The sequence below is a fragment of the Corylus avellana genome, chromosome 11, assembly GCF_965113065.1.
Source record: "Corylus avellana chromosome 11, dhCorAvel1.hap1.2, whole genome shotgun sequence".
NCBI lineage: Eukaryota > Viridiplantae > Streptophyta > Magnoliopsida > Fagales > Betulaceae > Corylus > Corylus avellana.
In genome coordinates, this window is record NC_142500.1 from 3929706 (window position 1) to 3944675 (window position 14970).

The window sequence follows — 14970 nt, forward strand, 5'->3', positions numbered from 1 at the left end:
TAGAAAGGTTACTAAAGATGGCTAGGAAATATTCATAAACCTGGATTATCAATTCCAAAAAATCTGCAATATGAATCTCATATATATATATATATATATATATATATATATATATATATATATATTGTGTAAATACAACAATCTGGGTAACAATCAACCAATGCTTTCAGGGCTTAAAGAAATGGGGATTAATTCCATATATACATGGCAATACTTGAATAACTTCACTTTGCTCTGAGCTATAAAGAAATGCAGCTTTTACAAACTTAATTACAAAATTTTTGCATCACTTTGATAGATACCTGGGACAGGTCACAAAACCAACTAAAGCATCAGAGCTGCTGAAACAGCAATGTCATGTCAGACATTGAGTGTGGCGTGTTCTTACAAGTACTTAAAGAATCCTCTCAAGTAAATTTGTATATCAAATAAACAAAACAAGTCTATTCAGAACTTGCACCCAACAGTTTGTGGATGTCTTGATCATGTCCTTTTCCATTCAGGCCAATAAGGTTTTTCCAGCCCTCACAGCTTTTGCATCAACTTGCAGGGAACTGATAGGCTATTATGATCTTTCATCAGGAAGATTGGTTTGTTTGCATCAGTTATTGGTCTTACATTTGTGCCACCTTGAGAGCTTTCCAAATCACTTCACTTATGAGTTATGAATCTTGTGCTCAAGAGCATTGAATTTAAACATCACTAAACAGAGGTGAATTAACTGTACAATGCATCTCTATTCCCAACAGAGCCAATATCGTATAAATATCCCCAGCTTTGGGATGTGATTTGTCACTAGCAACAAATACATGAAGCTCTCCTCCTATTTGAACCCAGCTGCATCCAGGAACCTTTCTAAGGCCCTTTTCTTTCATTAAATCCCTCATGTATGATACCTCATCCCACTTTCCTGTGGCTGCATATGCGTTTGAAAGCGCCACATAGTTTCCTGCATTATCTGGCTCTAATTCTAATAAATGCTTGGACAAATAATCCCCAAGTTCAATCTCATGGCAATCTCTACAAGCAGAAAGTAGTGATCCTAATATATGTGCATCAGGCTTGCATGGCATTGCGAGAATAAGCCTAAAAGCATCATCAAAATTACCACAGCGAGAAAGAAGATTAACCACACAGCCATAATGCTCCATAGTTGGCTTCATATGGAGTTCAAAGACCATACGATTGAAAAGTTCTATACCTTCATTTACTAGCTCGGCATGGCTGCATGCTGATAATACAGTAGTGAAGGTTATGTTATCCGGTTCTATACCTATCTCCTCTAACTGTTTAAATAGTGATATTGCTTCTAGAGCTTGACCATGTAATGCGTAAGCACAGATCATTGCATTATAGAGAGGCAATTCTTTGCTTAAAATCATATCAAACACCCACTTTGCTTCATCTATAACTCCGCATTTAGCATACATGTCCACTAAAGAGGTTGCAATAGGTATGGATAGCCAAATTGCATGCCTTGTAACATAGCCATGAATAGCTCTTCCATAACGTAATGCTCCCAAATCAGTGCAAGCTGCAAGTGCAGAAACAAGGCATATGGAATTGGGTTTAATCCCTGCTTCTTGCATTTGCTGGAAAACCAAAATTGCCTCATTGGCAAAACCATTTTGAGCCATACCAGAAATAAGAGTAGTCCAAGTGATCAGGTTAGGTTCAACACCAAGGGTATGCATTTGCAAGAACATGTCTTTAGCCTCATTGACCTGGCCATTTCTAAGGAAACCCAAAATTACAGAATTCCACGAAATCACATTTGGTGGTACACCCTCCAGCTGCATCTGATAAAACAATTTCAAGGCCTCACCACTCTGGCCCAACTTAGCATAAGCGGCCAACATTGTATTCCACAATACAAGATCTCTCTTGATCGTGGAATTGAAAACTTGTCTTGCATAATCAATTCTTTCACATTTGGCATACATATCTACAATGCTACTGGCGACGACCACATCAGATTCTAGGTTGTTTCTAATACAATAACAATGTGCCTCCTTACCAAGTTTCATGTTGCTTATATCTGACGAAGCAGACAATACGGATGCAAGAGTCACAGAGTCAAACCTCAAGTTTTCTAACCTCATCTGTCGGCACATATTAAGCGCCTTGTCAACCTGACCATATTGCGAATAACCAGATATCAGCAAATTCCACGTCACCACATCCTTCACAAGCATCCTACTAAATACTAGCTCTGCATCCTCAATCAAACCAACCTTAAAATAGAAGTTTATAATAGAACTGCCTAATATGTTATCCAACTCTAATCCGCCTAATAGTGCAATAGCATGCCCTTGCTTGCCCTCTTCAAGTGCACCTACATTAGCTGATGCTGAAAGTAAGCTCGACACAGTGACTCGAGTCGGTTCAACACCTTCCACTCTCATATCATAAAACACCTCAATCGCTTCATTATTCATTCCATTTTGGACATAACTCACAATCATCGAATTCCAAGCAACTACGTTTCTGTCAAGTATACCATCAAACACCTTCCTTCCATCCTCCACGATCCCACATTTCCCATACATATCAACCAGACTACTCGCCACAAAGACACACCCACCAAAGCCCATCTTCACCACATACCCATGAACCCCTTTCCCAAACCCAATCCAGCCAAGAGCACCGCAAGCCTTCAACGCATTAGGAAGAACGAAATTATCCGGTAAAACCCCACATTCTTCCATCTCACAAAAACCCAACAAAGCTTCCTCACTAAAACCCATCCTACATTGCAACCCAATAATAGCAGCCCAAGAAAACACATTCTGCACCCGCAGTCTGCGAAACGAACGGTTCGCAGCCTCCGAAACATCGCATTTGGCATAGAAAATCACCAACTTTGTTTGAATATACTCATTTCTTAAAAAGAAATCACCGTTCTTTACAATTCGAGAATGAATTTGCTGACCTGTGAAGAGAGCTCGTTCATATACACACCCCTGAAGGAGCTCACCATACATCTCAGGCCCCACTTGAAGATTCCTTAGCTCCATTTCACTGAGGAGGTTCACAGCTTCTTGAACTTGGCCTACTTTGCACAGAGAAGATATGTGGTGGAAGTAAGACTTGTACAAAATTTGATGATTTTTGGCATCTTCTTGAAGCTTTGTGAGATGGGTTGGTGTGAATTTCTGAGAGTTTGTGGCTTTTGAGGGTTTGAAAGGAGGGAACTGTGGGTTTGGAGGGGGGGTAACAGCAAGAGAAGCCATGCATGAAGAAGCAGAAGCAAAGTGTGGATATGGTTGGCGATCATTGTTGCCACACAAAGCTTTCGTCAAATACAATTTATAGGAGAGCCCCTTGGCCCTTGAATATAGGACATACGGTGTAAAACTCTATTTTACGGCTTCCATAAAAATTTGATATATATATATATGCACAACTAAGATAAAAATATTATATGTTTAATTCAAATCAATTCTATAGATTATTCCATTTGTTTTAACTTAGCGCTTACCACTAAACCTCCACCCACCTCCGCGCCTTCAACACTAAAATCTTTAAAACCAACTAAGACGGTAACTCTGATGGTTTTATTAATGTGTATTTTGTTTATAAGGTATTTTGTTAAGAGAGGAAAATTATTTGGCAAGAAGAGTTGTATTATTTTTTTGGTGTTTCAAGTTGAAGTCAAAATATTTAGTTTACACCCCGACCTAATTATAGGATTTTTTTTTTCTTTTTTTTTTATTTATTATCTTGGATAATATATTTTATTTTTATTTTGCTAAATTTGTAGAAATGGTCAATTAGTAGAGAGTAATGTTATATACCATTTTTATAAATTTATTTTATTCCTAAAATTGATGTGATGTTTAAAATAGTGATGGGAAGGCAGTGAAAATTTTAAAAGCCGAGCTTTGAGAATAAACAAATACTAAAGTGCAATTACTATTAATACAATTATTTAGTAAAATTAATAGTAATTAATAATAACCTAGGAGACTTGAGATGACAAGTTTCTTTAGCATATTGGAACCAGTTGTATTTTCTTTATAGTTCCCTCCTAAAGCTGATTATTACCTTTATTGGGAATAACCTAATTACGCAAGCTTTTTTCCTTGGGTGGCCATTAGGGGTGTAAACGAGTCGAGCTTGAACGAGCTTCCCTTGTTCAAGCTTGGCTCGTTTAAATTTTACTCGAGCTCGAGCTCGAGTCGAGCTCAAGGGCGAGCCAAAAAAATCGAGCTCGAGCTAATAATAAGTCGAGCCGAGCCAGCTCGCAAGCTGGCTCTTATATTTAATGTTTTTCTTTTAAAAAAAAATTTTAACTTCAAGTACTCTTAAACGGCTTAAGAAGTTAGTTTGCATATGAGTATTTGCTTAGCCTGGCTAGTCGAGTATGGAGCCTGAGTCAATATAGCAAGGCATTTGGTTTCAAAAAGAGAAGATATGCATCATTTTATAGATAAGCAAACTTGGAGATTGATGTTTTCTTAACAATGTGGGACAAGTTAACAGGTTGCATTCAGACTGCATTGGGACAACGCCCCCTACAAAAAAATATTTTTTTAACGTCTCTCTCTCAATCCCCCTCACCAGTCACAACGGATCTTCCACTTGAACTCTCATTTCTCATTCTCTCACTCTCACTCACCAGACATGTAGTGATAGTGTTTGGGTCTGTTTGATTCATCAATAGTTTATGCCTTTCGCAATCTCTCTCAATAGTTTCTGCTTGTTTCTTCTTCCTTTCGTTTGGATCTGCTCTAATTAAATCGAGGTTTTTTTAATGATTTCTCTCTCTCTTTCATCACGAAGGGTCTAAAAATTTTCATTCTCTAATGCTTAAATATAAATGCAATTTTAAGGTTTTAATAATTATGAGATTTATAATTAATTATCTATTACTTAGTTTATATATATATATATACACACACACACTTGAGCTTATACGAGCTGTTCACGAGCTTAGTCGAGTCGAGCCGAACTTGCTTCGTTTAATATTCGAGTCAGGATTTGTGTTTATGAAGTGCTTCATTTAATATTCGAGTCGAGACGAGCAGAGCTTATGCGAGCCGAGCCCGAGCTTGCTCGCGAGACGCTTCGCTCACTTAACAGCCTTAGTGGCCATGTATGTGATAGCATGGTGGCTAGGGTTTTTCAGGTCCTACTTTGACATGGAAGCCTAATACTACTTCCACAATGAGACATAAGTTTATTTAAGAGAGCTTGTGTAAGTACTAGAATTCACACTCTTGGTCTCTTAACCAAATTGAAGAGAATGTTTAGAGGTCTCAAAGCCCTAATCTACACATTTTCTTGGTGATTGTAGCAAGAGAATCAAATTAGCCCCCTTGTTCTTGGAGTAGCCGACTTGCTATGTGAGTATTCTCCCTTTGCCATTTTTTTGTTTTTGTCTTCCATGTGTTTTATACATATAATCCTAACGATTTTAGGCAGGGCCAATAATATAAAATGGGTCTGAACATTGTAGAAAATCATTTCAATCCCTTTTCCCAATTATATTATACAAATACAATCATCAAAACCCTTTCATCTATCAACTCAATCCAAAGGCCTGTTGCAAGTTCCTTATCTTTTCTGAAAGTTGAAGGCCTTCAAAGAGACAGCAAAGACAGAAACAAAGAGCACACAAAACCCAATTAGTGTGAGAGAAACCACCCACAAGAAATCATATTTGAACCCAAAGTAATCCCTGATGAACTCAGCAACTGTCTCTCCTGTGTCCAGCTTAGTGTTAATGTCTCCATATTGTGAAGTAGCCAACCCATAGAAACTCCATGATACGGGGGATACCCAAACATACCATCTCCACCACACGGCAATTCTCTGCAATTAGTCAAGTTGTTTAAATTACAACTCTCTTTCTCGGATTAGGATAGATTCTCAAATTACGATTTACGGAATTTACGTCATTTTTAGGCATCGAATTACTTGAAAAATGTCGCATATTAAAAAAGTGGAAAAAAAAATTCACCCCAAAAGGTTTTTTCTACACTTTTGTAGAGACGCTTATTCTTCAGAAAACTAAGAGATATAAATTTTTTATTCAAAGCTTTTCTATAACATAGAGAGTAAGAACATGATGAAAATATACTCAATTCTTAACCCTAACATGCCACATTTTTAATAGGTAGCGTTTTTCAAGTGTTTCGATGCCTAGAAGTAACCTAAATTATAGGAAATCCTGATCCCTCTCTCTCAGCAATTGCTAAATACATTATAATAAGGATTATTAGATGAAAAATTACCGTTCGGGGGATCACAAAGCCGGTGAAGAGATTCCATGTCGAGTAAAAGATACCGGAAACTATGGAGGAAACTTGGTTGTTAGGACTTACTCCTATGACCATCATTCCATAATATATGTGGTACAGAATTGTGATGAACATGAAGAACATGTTCTGGAAGAACTTAGTGGCTGTCCATTCATAGTCAATCATTGCATAAACTATAATCCCATAAATAAGAACCTGAGCCAATACATATGGGATCTCAATTGTAACCTGAAAAAATGAATGAGGAAGATTAAGGTAAAGGCAAGAGAGAAATCAGTGCAATTGCAATGGTCACCAACTTTTTATCAAACTAATATTTGCTAGGCACTATGAATACCTGTGCAATTGCAAAAGGCAAAGCAGAGTACATGCCAGCAGCTCTCTCTCTATAATAAACTGTTCTTTCAGCAGCTAAAACTGGTTGCACTGTACCAGCACTTTGTGGCCCCAAGAACATAAGTGCAGTATACATGGCACCCAACCCATTAAAAATTTCTTGCTTTGTTCCCCTGTCAATTCAAAATCTTTAATGAGTTATTTTATATACTCCAATAAGACAAGCATGTTGCTCCAAATTCGTGCGAGATTCATTGGATAGAGTTTTCATCCAGACTGAGTTGATGGAGCTTTCTCTAATCTAGTTTGGAAGAAATTTGATTTTTCTTGTACGTACCTTTTGGGGCCAAGACGCCAGAATATAAATCCAAAAATGATGGCCATTGAAGTGCTAAACACAAGTCTCACAGCATTGTACGGTGTGTTCCTCCAATATAACTTGTGCTGTTTCCACAGGCAGGCTTTGCATTGAGTGAAATAGGAGCGGGAGTACATAGAGGGAAAGTGGAGTTCTTGTGAATCTGGAGGAGGGGTACCCAGCTCCCTAAGCAAAGCTTTGTTTCTCCTGCATCAGAATTATCTGAGGGATTAATTTGAAAGAAATAGAGATTAAGTTGTGAGTTTTTGGGTAAAAACCATTAGGAGTATTTCTTAACTAACCGAAAAAGATCTGATTTTTTGTATACATCTGCAAATTTGATTCCTAAAGCCTCTTCTTGTGCCTTTGTTGTCACTTCCAAGGCCCATGTTGCCGGGTTATAACCATTTTTAATTCTACCAACTCCATCTATTTCCTTTGAACACACAAAAAGAAAATGAAAGAAGAAAAATTGAGTGAATAATCCAAAGAAAGATTGGAAAACTTCACTTAATCCTCTTAAACTTTCAGAGTTTTTGCAATGCCACCCCAAACCCTATTAACAGGGGTGACATTGAATTTTTTCACTAAAAGTTCAAAGAGATTAAGTAAAGTTTTTCCAAAAAAGTTAAAAAAAAAAAAAAAAAGCAAGAAAAGGTTCTAGTTAGGTTTAGGGCTACCTCAAAGTAGTTGATCAAATGGCGAGACTGTGGCCCAAGTGGACCTACATAAATTTCTTCACCACCTCTAGCCAATAGAACAAGCTATATTTGGAAATCAAAAGCATTCAGATTTCAAGATACACAAAAGGAAGAAATGATTTAGAGTGTTTTTTTTTTTTTTTTTTCTGTACATCAACAAATTCTTAATTAATTACCTCATCAAATGATTCAAATATGTCTATACTTGGCTGGTGAATTGTGCATACTACAGTTCTGCCAGTGTCCACAGTACTTCTCACAGTTCTCATTACAATGGCAGCTGCTCTTGCATCAAGGCCTGTGGTGGGCTCATCCATGAATATTATTGAAGGGTTTGCCACAAGCTCCACTGCAATTGTCAACCTTTTGCGCTGCTCAGTGGATAGTCCATTTACATTTGGAAACCCAACTAAAGCCTCTCTCAATGGTGTTAGCTCAATCAGCTCCATCACCTCCTCAACAAAAGCCTGCAATCATTAAGTTTCAAAAGAAAATAGTACCTATTAACATAAAAGGAATTTCAAAAACAGAGGAGGATAGATAAAGTTAAAAAATTTATTTACCTCTCTAGTCTTTGCATCAATCTCTGTAGGCAGACGAAGCCATGCTGAATATAGGAGGGACTCATAAACAGTGACAAGGGGTGAGTGAATGTCATTTTGTTCACAGTATCCTGAAACTCTAGCAAATGTTTCCTGCCTCTTTGGGTAGCCTGAAACTGTGATGCTTCCCTCTAAATATCCACAGTTTTTCCTGCCTGCCAACACATCTAGAAGTGTAGTCTTTCCAGCCCCACTAACACCCATTAGAGCTGTCAGGACTCCTGGCCTAAAAGCTCCATTAACTCCCTTCAGAAGCTCCAATTTATTCTCTAAAACACCTTCATCTTTAATTGCCTATGAAGTTTGTAGCAGAGATCCTTTAGTTTTTTTTTTCGATCAATGTACATACGATTTACATGGATGATCATAAAGTTGTAAAGCATAATTACCTTTGGCATGTCAACTGAATATCTGATATTTTCATAGGTCAGAGAGAGGGGAATGAATGGGAGATGCATTCCTTGCTTCTTAGGTCTACCAACTGCAGTGACTTCTGTCATTTTATGCATTGTCTTAGGAATCACATTTTAATCATCATTAAGAAAATCTCAATCTAAGAGCTTAATGCCGGCCACTACAGGAAAAATGGTCATTAACGACGTCGATCACTTATTAGAGACGACAATTTGTGGTCGTCGCTAAAGCATGGCAAAAATTTAATATCAGCGACAACTAGTGCTGTCCGTAATACTGGCGCGGTAATTACCTGTTGGTGCATTGTTATTGCTGGTCCTGCTGGAGCTTGTTCCATTTTCTAGTGTCTCCTCCCCTTCAGTCTTACTTATTTCCAGAGTATCTTTCGACAGAAAAATCACTTGAGACTTCCCATATTCTGCAGAGAGTCGTAGCAACATGTTTATCAATTCAGTTTGAATAGCAAAGAATTACAAGAAAAAGAAAATTATTGAGTGTTGAAAATGAGAATGCTTACGATTAAGATAAGCAAGACCTAAAGCAGAAACCCCATTGAATATGAACATGAAACCAATCAATGCAACAAGACCAGTCCATGGCCAATATGGATTGGTCAACACTCCTCTTGCTTTCAGGATGGATATTCCTAGAGCTTCTTTTGATCCATTATTAACCTACATTTGGTTTTCACATTCAAGCTTGTACAGCTATATAAAAGGATATATAATACGAAAGAGAAAGAGCGGAAGAAGAGAGAAAAAGGAACCGATGAAGCGTTAAGGCTATATCTTGTTTGTATTGAAGTATGTAAAAGTACTCTATTATAATAGAAAGAAGGATACTCACCTGTTTCCAAGCCTGGCCAAGAAATTCATTTGTTGAAAGTCCAGTTTGCGCGTAAGTCAAGGGAGACAACCAAAAACCCCAAGTCAACCAACTCTGTGCATTTTCTAAATGAAACATGTAGAACACAACATTAAGCCAGATTTCTATATAATCATAGGGAAATCTTTTAATGTTGAACTATTAATATATACCTCGTGATATTACAAATCCACTAAACACAAGAAGCCCCATGAATACAAGGCATCCGACTGTGTTTGCAACAATATGGTCCCTAGCAAGTGCAGCCATGCATCTGAAAAGTGAATATGACATCTGTGCGCTTGCAGTGAGAAGGAGAAAATGTCTTAGCAGCCTGATGCAGGAAACATATATAAATCAGTGAATAAGGAGAATCCCAGGAAGTAAAACGAGCGAGCTTAAGCTTTCGAAATAAATGATGATTTAATTAACATGTATAATATCAGAGCAGAGGTTTCGAATTTTGTCAATATGGGATAAATGATGATTTAACAATAAGGATAATCAGTTTTGAATATACAGACCTTATCCCACTTGGATCAAATCCTATTACAAAATAAGTTGTGGCAACCCAAAAAGCAACTTCAATGAAAGTTACAGGAATCCCAAGGATGGATACTGGCAAGGAAAATGCCCAGGAAGGATAGAAGAGGAGGTCTCTTTGCTTATAGAAAACAGGAAGTTTATCAATGGTGGATGGAAGTTCAGAAAATCCAGTGAACATTATTGTAATGAGCCCAAAATAAAGAGCACCAAGGTAGACTAATCCATCTTCTACAGTACTGTGATGCTTTCTGGATTGTGCAAAGACAGTTGCCGCGATGATTGCACAAATTTCAAGCTGAAATGATGAGAAGAGTGTAAAAGTCATTTAGGTGTAAGAATTTTGTTGAAGGGCACAAAATCACAGGGATACTAGCTACTCACTTGAATTGTCTTGAAAATGTGAAAAGATGCACTCCTCTTCATCAGAATAACTTCTCTTGATAAACAAGCCTTCATCAATTCTTTCACATTGGCTCCATATTTGGATCTTGTCAAGGATGCAGAATGGCTCTTGGACCTATTGAATGGGGTGGCAAGCTCGCTTTGGATGGTTCTTCCTACATGAAATGACTTGAAGGAATTTGCAAATTCATTGACAGAAATGTAGTGATATGGCTGTTCTTCATTTGCCCAATACTGTCTCTGATCCTTCCATGATATCACCTATAATATGATGCAAAATATTGTCATCTATGTAACAATTTTGGTACTTGGAAGCAATCACTTATCTCAAAATGTTAAGCGGATAGAAATAGATGAATGTAAGTGTTTAATTAAGATTTTAACACTTCCACCACGTGTAATACTATGTTAAATTACTACTTATCATAAAAGTTTTAAGTCGATACGAAGAGTTAAATTTTCTCTCATGTGTTGACTTAAACTCTCACTCAACACGTAGAAGATTTAACTAAAATTTAGAATGAAGTGGAGCAAGGTTTAAACTCACGACTTATGTTAAGATATCATGTTAATGCCTTGTTTGGGTGTGCGTTTAAGAGGCTTAAAAGTATGTTTAACACTTAAAAAGTCTGTTTGAAAAAACAAAAAAAAATAACCGTTTGGTAAAAAAAATTGAAAACGCTCTTAAGGGTCTAAAAAACCTAAAAATGAGTAAAACGCATTTGGCAAAAGCTTAAAAATGAAGCTTTTACCAAACAACACTACTTAAAGGTTTTATTTCTCAAACACAATCCCAAACATGCTTTAAATCATCACTTATCTTAAAAGCTTAAGGTACTAAGAATGAGTGACTCTCTTTCAATAACTAAAACGACCCAACAAGTGAAATATTTAACTAAAACAAGAGTAAATTGTGAAGTTAAGGTTCAACCTCACGACATAAAAGTAAGATATTAGAATCGTTTCTTCAAAGCGATGTTAAAAGAAACGACTCTAATCACGAGTTTTTTTTGTAGAAATACTTACTTCCTGGAGGTAGTCTGCAATGGCTTTTCTCTGGGGACATCTGAATCCCATGGACTCAAAAAAGTGAAGAACATATTGACGGGGACCCTCATACACAATTTGTCCCTCGGAAAGAAGAATAATGTCATCGAAGAGCTCATATGTTTCTGGCGGAGGCTGCAGAAGACTGATTAGAGCAGACTTGTTCAAGATGTGGGTTGATTGCCTGATTGAGTTTATTATCTGAAATGTGGTTGAACTGTCAAGACCATTTGATATATTGTCCATGAGCAGCACATTTACTGGACCAACCAGCATCTCCCCTGCATCAAATATCAAACTTACTTTCAATTATATTTTCACCAAAGAAAGTAATTCAAAAGTTTAATTAGATTATTTTGAAATAAAAAAAAATTACTCAGTTTCTTTCATATGTGAATCTACCTGTAGTGACACGTTTCTTTTGTCCTCCTGATATACCCCTTATCATTTCATTCCCTACAATCGTATCAGCACACACATCCAGTCCTAAAAGCTGGGAAAAAAAAGAGAAAAAAAGAAGAGATATATAAATTTAAATTAATCTACATTTAGAATTAATCTTTTGGGTTAATTACCTTTTTAGTACCTAAGTTTTCATGATTTATTTTATTTTTTTCACTTAAGTTTCAATTCGTATCATTGATGATACTTGACTTATGGGTAATTACTAATTTAGTATCTTCGTCACAATTTCGTCTGTCAAACTAACGGACTGCAATGGGGGTAGTTTCGTCCACCTCTGCGGCCAGTTTGGGGGTGGTTCGACCACCCATGGCCTCTAGGGGGTGGCTCAGCCTTTGAGGTGGTTTCAGCCACCCCCTTTTTGGCCATTGGGGGTGGCCGAACCACTCCTAAAGGTGGTTTGGTTACCTCCAAACAAGCTGTAGGGTGGCCGAAACTACCCCCATGGCAATCCAGTAGTTTGGCTGGCGGAATGGAGATAGAAGTACTAAATTAATGTTTACCCATAAGTTAGATACCATCAGTGATAAGAATGGAAACCTAAAAAAGTAATTAACCTTAATCTTTTTTGCTTATTTACTGAACATCATAAGTAATAGATTGTCCTCCACATACCTTAAGAACATAGTCCGTGACTATGTTTTCCTTGTGCCCTTCCAAAACTGACGCCTATGATTAAAAGAAAAAATATGTCACAAAAAAAATCTCTTTGGCCTGAAGATTGAAGACATGCATAGCTCATTGTGACATGTTATACGTGTGATATATATATATATATATATATATATATATATATATATATATATATATTTTTTTTTTTTTCTTTTTTTAAGTGTTTCCTTACCTTCATCAAAGCATCAATATAGGGATCGGGCTTTATATTGAGTTGCTTCTCTCTTCTCAAAAGCTCCGTGAGCATCTCTAAAGTAGTCAATAAACCAGAAATAAATATTAAAAAAAAAAAAGGGTAAAAAGATTATGAAAAGCCTAATTATTATACACGTGTTGTAATTAACTTACCATAGCCAGTACCAACTCCTTGACATTTTGCAGAGAAAGTTAAGGTTTCTCTAACAGTTAACAATGGAAGATGAACATCATACTGGCTAATATAAGCAGAAGTCCTCTGGGGTACAAACTCGTGCATCTCATGGCCATTGTATGTTACTTTTCCAGAAAACTATCATTCATGCATAAATAAGATACCATAAGAGCTTCAAATGTTCAAACAAATCCAGAAAACTATGCAATTAGAAGAAGAAGAAAAAAAAAATTCCAGAAAACTATGAGTGTGACTTCTTTACTTTTAGTTCCGAGTCAAGTTTTCCTGACAAAGCTTTTAGTAAGGTGGACTTTCCCGAGCCTGGCGGTCCTAAAAGCAGAGTCAACCTGAAATGCAGGGACCAAACAGAAATTTTTATGGAAGGGGGAGCCACAGTATAGGGGTCAAAATATGAAAGCGATAAAGTTGTTCTTACAAAAAAAATAAAAAATAAAAAAAAAAATAAAATATGAATGTGAAATATATTAAAGTTGAAGATTAAATTAATATATAAAAAATAAAAGTAATATTATGCATATAGTATTGTTAATAAGATATAAATAATAGAAAAAAATACAAGATAATTGTTTTTTAATATATTACAATTTTCAACTAATCATCTGTTAAAATGAAATTAGAGGTTGTTAATATTTTTTATTTATTTTTTTTTTTTTGTGAGGGATAGTTCATTTAGATTTCATTAATAGAATAATCAAGAGCATAAAAACTATTATAATCACAGAGTGTAAAGTTCTCTAAAACTCTTAGATGTTGTTAATAATTGTTTCTTCTTTCTTCCCGGATGTTATTTTTTGACGCACCTAAACACTAAAAAAACAATTAAAGTCTCATTTATGATAAAAAGTTAGTCAATGCTCTTTAATTAAGGCCCAAATTATGGTAAACATGGATACAAAAAATGAAATTTCATGATATTAAGGTTTTAAAGGAAATGAACAAGAAAATGAAAAGTCACATTAATTGCACTCTTAAAGTAGTTACTGAACTCATAATTTCACCTGAACTTAAAACCAACATATTGACCAAGTGCGTTCATTAAAATAATTTTTAAATATAGTAAATATCATTTTTGCAAATTAAATTCTATATATATATATATATATATATATGAAATTATATGTAGCTCAACCCAAAATATCACATCTTGCAAGTCATTTGGAAAGGAAAAAAAAAATTAAGGTAAAAAATTAAGAAGAATGAGTTAAAATTAAAATTATTTAATTAAATATTTAAATAAATAAATAAAATAATTTTTTTTAAAAAAAACCTACTTAAATTTGTTGTCTTAGGCCTCAAAATTTATTAAACCAGCCGTAAGAAGAGCCATGGCCCATACCCTATACCGGCTCTCCCCTTCCTCCGTCTCTATTGAGGTTAAATAAAAGTATAATATTAAAACTACATATGAAGGAATATGCTGAAATTCTTACAACTTTTAATACAATTTCTTTTTAGAAATTCCAGTGACAAAATCTATAATTATATACAAGAAATATGAACAGAGGAAACAAGCAGAGTCTTCATCTTACCTGCCAGGCTTGATAATGCCATTAACATCACTAAGAACTGAGAACTCTTTCTTTTGACTTGGAAGAATATGGAGGAAGTGTGCTATACCCTTTAAGACACATGACAAATTAATCATTAATATTATTCAAGAATATTCTCAAAAGTAGTCAAGGCAAAATTACATGCTCCAATTTCTCCACTGCATTAATAATATTACAAACCTCTGCCATATTCAAAAAGTAGTTGAAGATTGAGGGTAAACCTCTGCTTCCCAGATACCCTTTTGCTTCAACATTCAGATTCTCAAATCGAACTTCTATTGTTGGCAGATCGAGAGCAACTCTTTTTGTTTTTCAATCAAATATAACACTTGTTAGTGTGAGTGAGAAATGTTTAGGAA

At 35.8% G+C, this 14970-nt stretch overlaps 2 protein-coding genes across 2 annotated transcripts; both read right to left on the reverse strand.

Annotated features, from left to right (window-relative positions):
• Nucleotides 1-148: 148 nt before the first annotated feature.
• CRR21 (Tetratricopeptide repeat (TPR)-like superfamily protein) lies at nt 149-3277 on the reverse strand. Its single transcript, XM_059576050.2, has one exon. It carries the CDS (start codon nt 3231-3233, stop codon nt 693-695), a length of 2541 nt encoding a protein of 846 aa, XP_059432033.2. The 5' UTR covers nt 3234-3277; the 3' UTR covers nt 149-692.
• Nucleotides 3278-5481: 2204 nt separating this feature from the next.
• ABCG38 (pleiotropic drug resistance 10) lies at nt 5482-14651 on the reverse strand. The gene is made up of 22 exons (XM_088511904.1): nt 14591-14651; nt 13303-13387; nt 13019-13178; nt 12843-12919; nt 12614-12667; nt 11939-12029; nt 11516-11817; nt 10469-10750; nt 10066-10382; nt 9715-9875; nt 9524-9627; nt 9195-9351; nt 8970-9095; nt 8653-8756; nt 8225-8557; nt 7838-8128; nt 7641-7724; nt 7263-7396; nt 6940-7167; nt 6604-6775; nt 6240-6494; nt 5482-5817 (listed from the first exon to the last, which is right to left on the reverse strand). Exons 3-22 carry the CDS (start codon nt 13143-13145, stop codon nt 5560-5562), a joined length of 3657 nt encoding a protein of 1218 aa, XP_088368030.1. The 5' UTR covers nt 13146-13178; nt 13303-13387; nt 14591-14651; the 3' UTR covers nt 5482-5559.
• Between the last annotated feature and the right edge of the window lie 319 nt (nt 14652-14970).

Bases quoted from the DNA above. Each gene is read 5' to 3' on its own strand.
- ABCG38 (XM_088511904.1), bottom strand. From the start codon at position 13,145: ATGCACGAGTTTGTACCCCAGAGGACTTCTGCTTATATTAGCCAGTAT. The intron at 9,628-9,714 runs GTATATATTAAT...TGTTTCATTTAG, and splicing joins TGGATTTGTAATATCACGAG to AAAATGCACAGAGTTGGTTG. The intron at 7,397-7,640 runs GTAGCCCTAAAC...GTGTGTTCAAAG, and splicing joins ATTTGATCAACTACTTTGAG to GAAATAGATGGAGTTGGTAG.
- CRR21 (XM_059576050.2), bottom strand. From the start codon at position 3,233: ATGGCTTCTCTTGCTGTTACCCCCCCTCCAAACCCACAGTTCCCTCCT.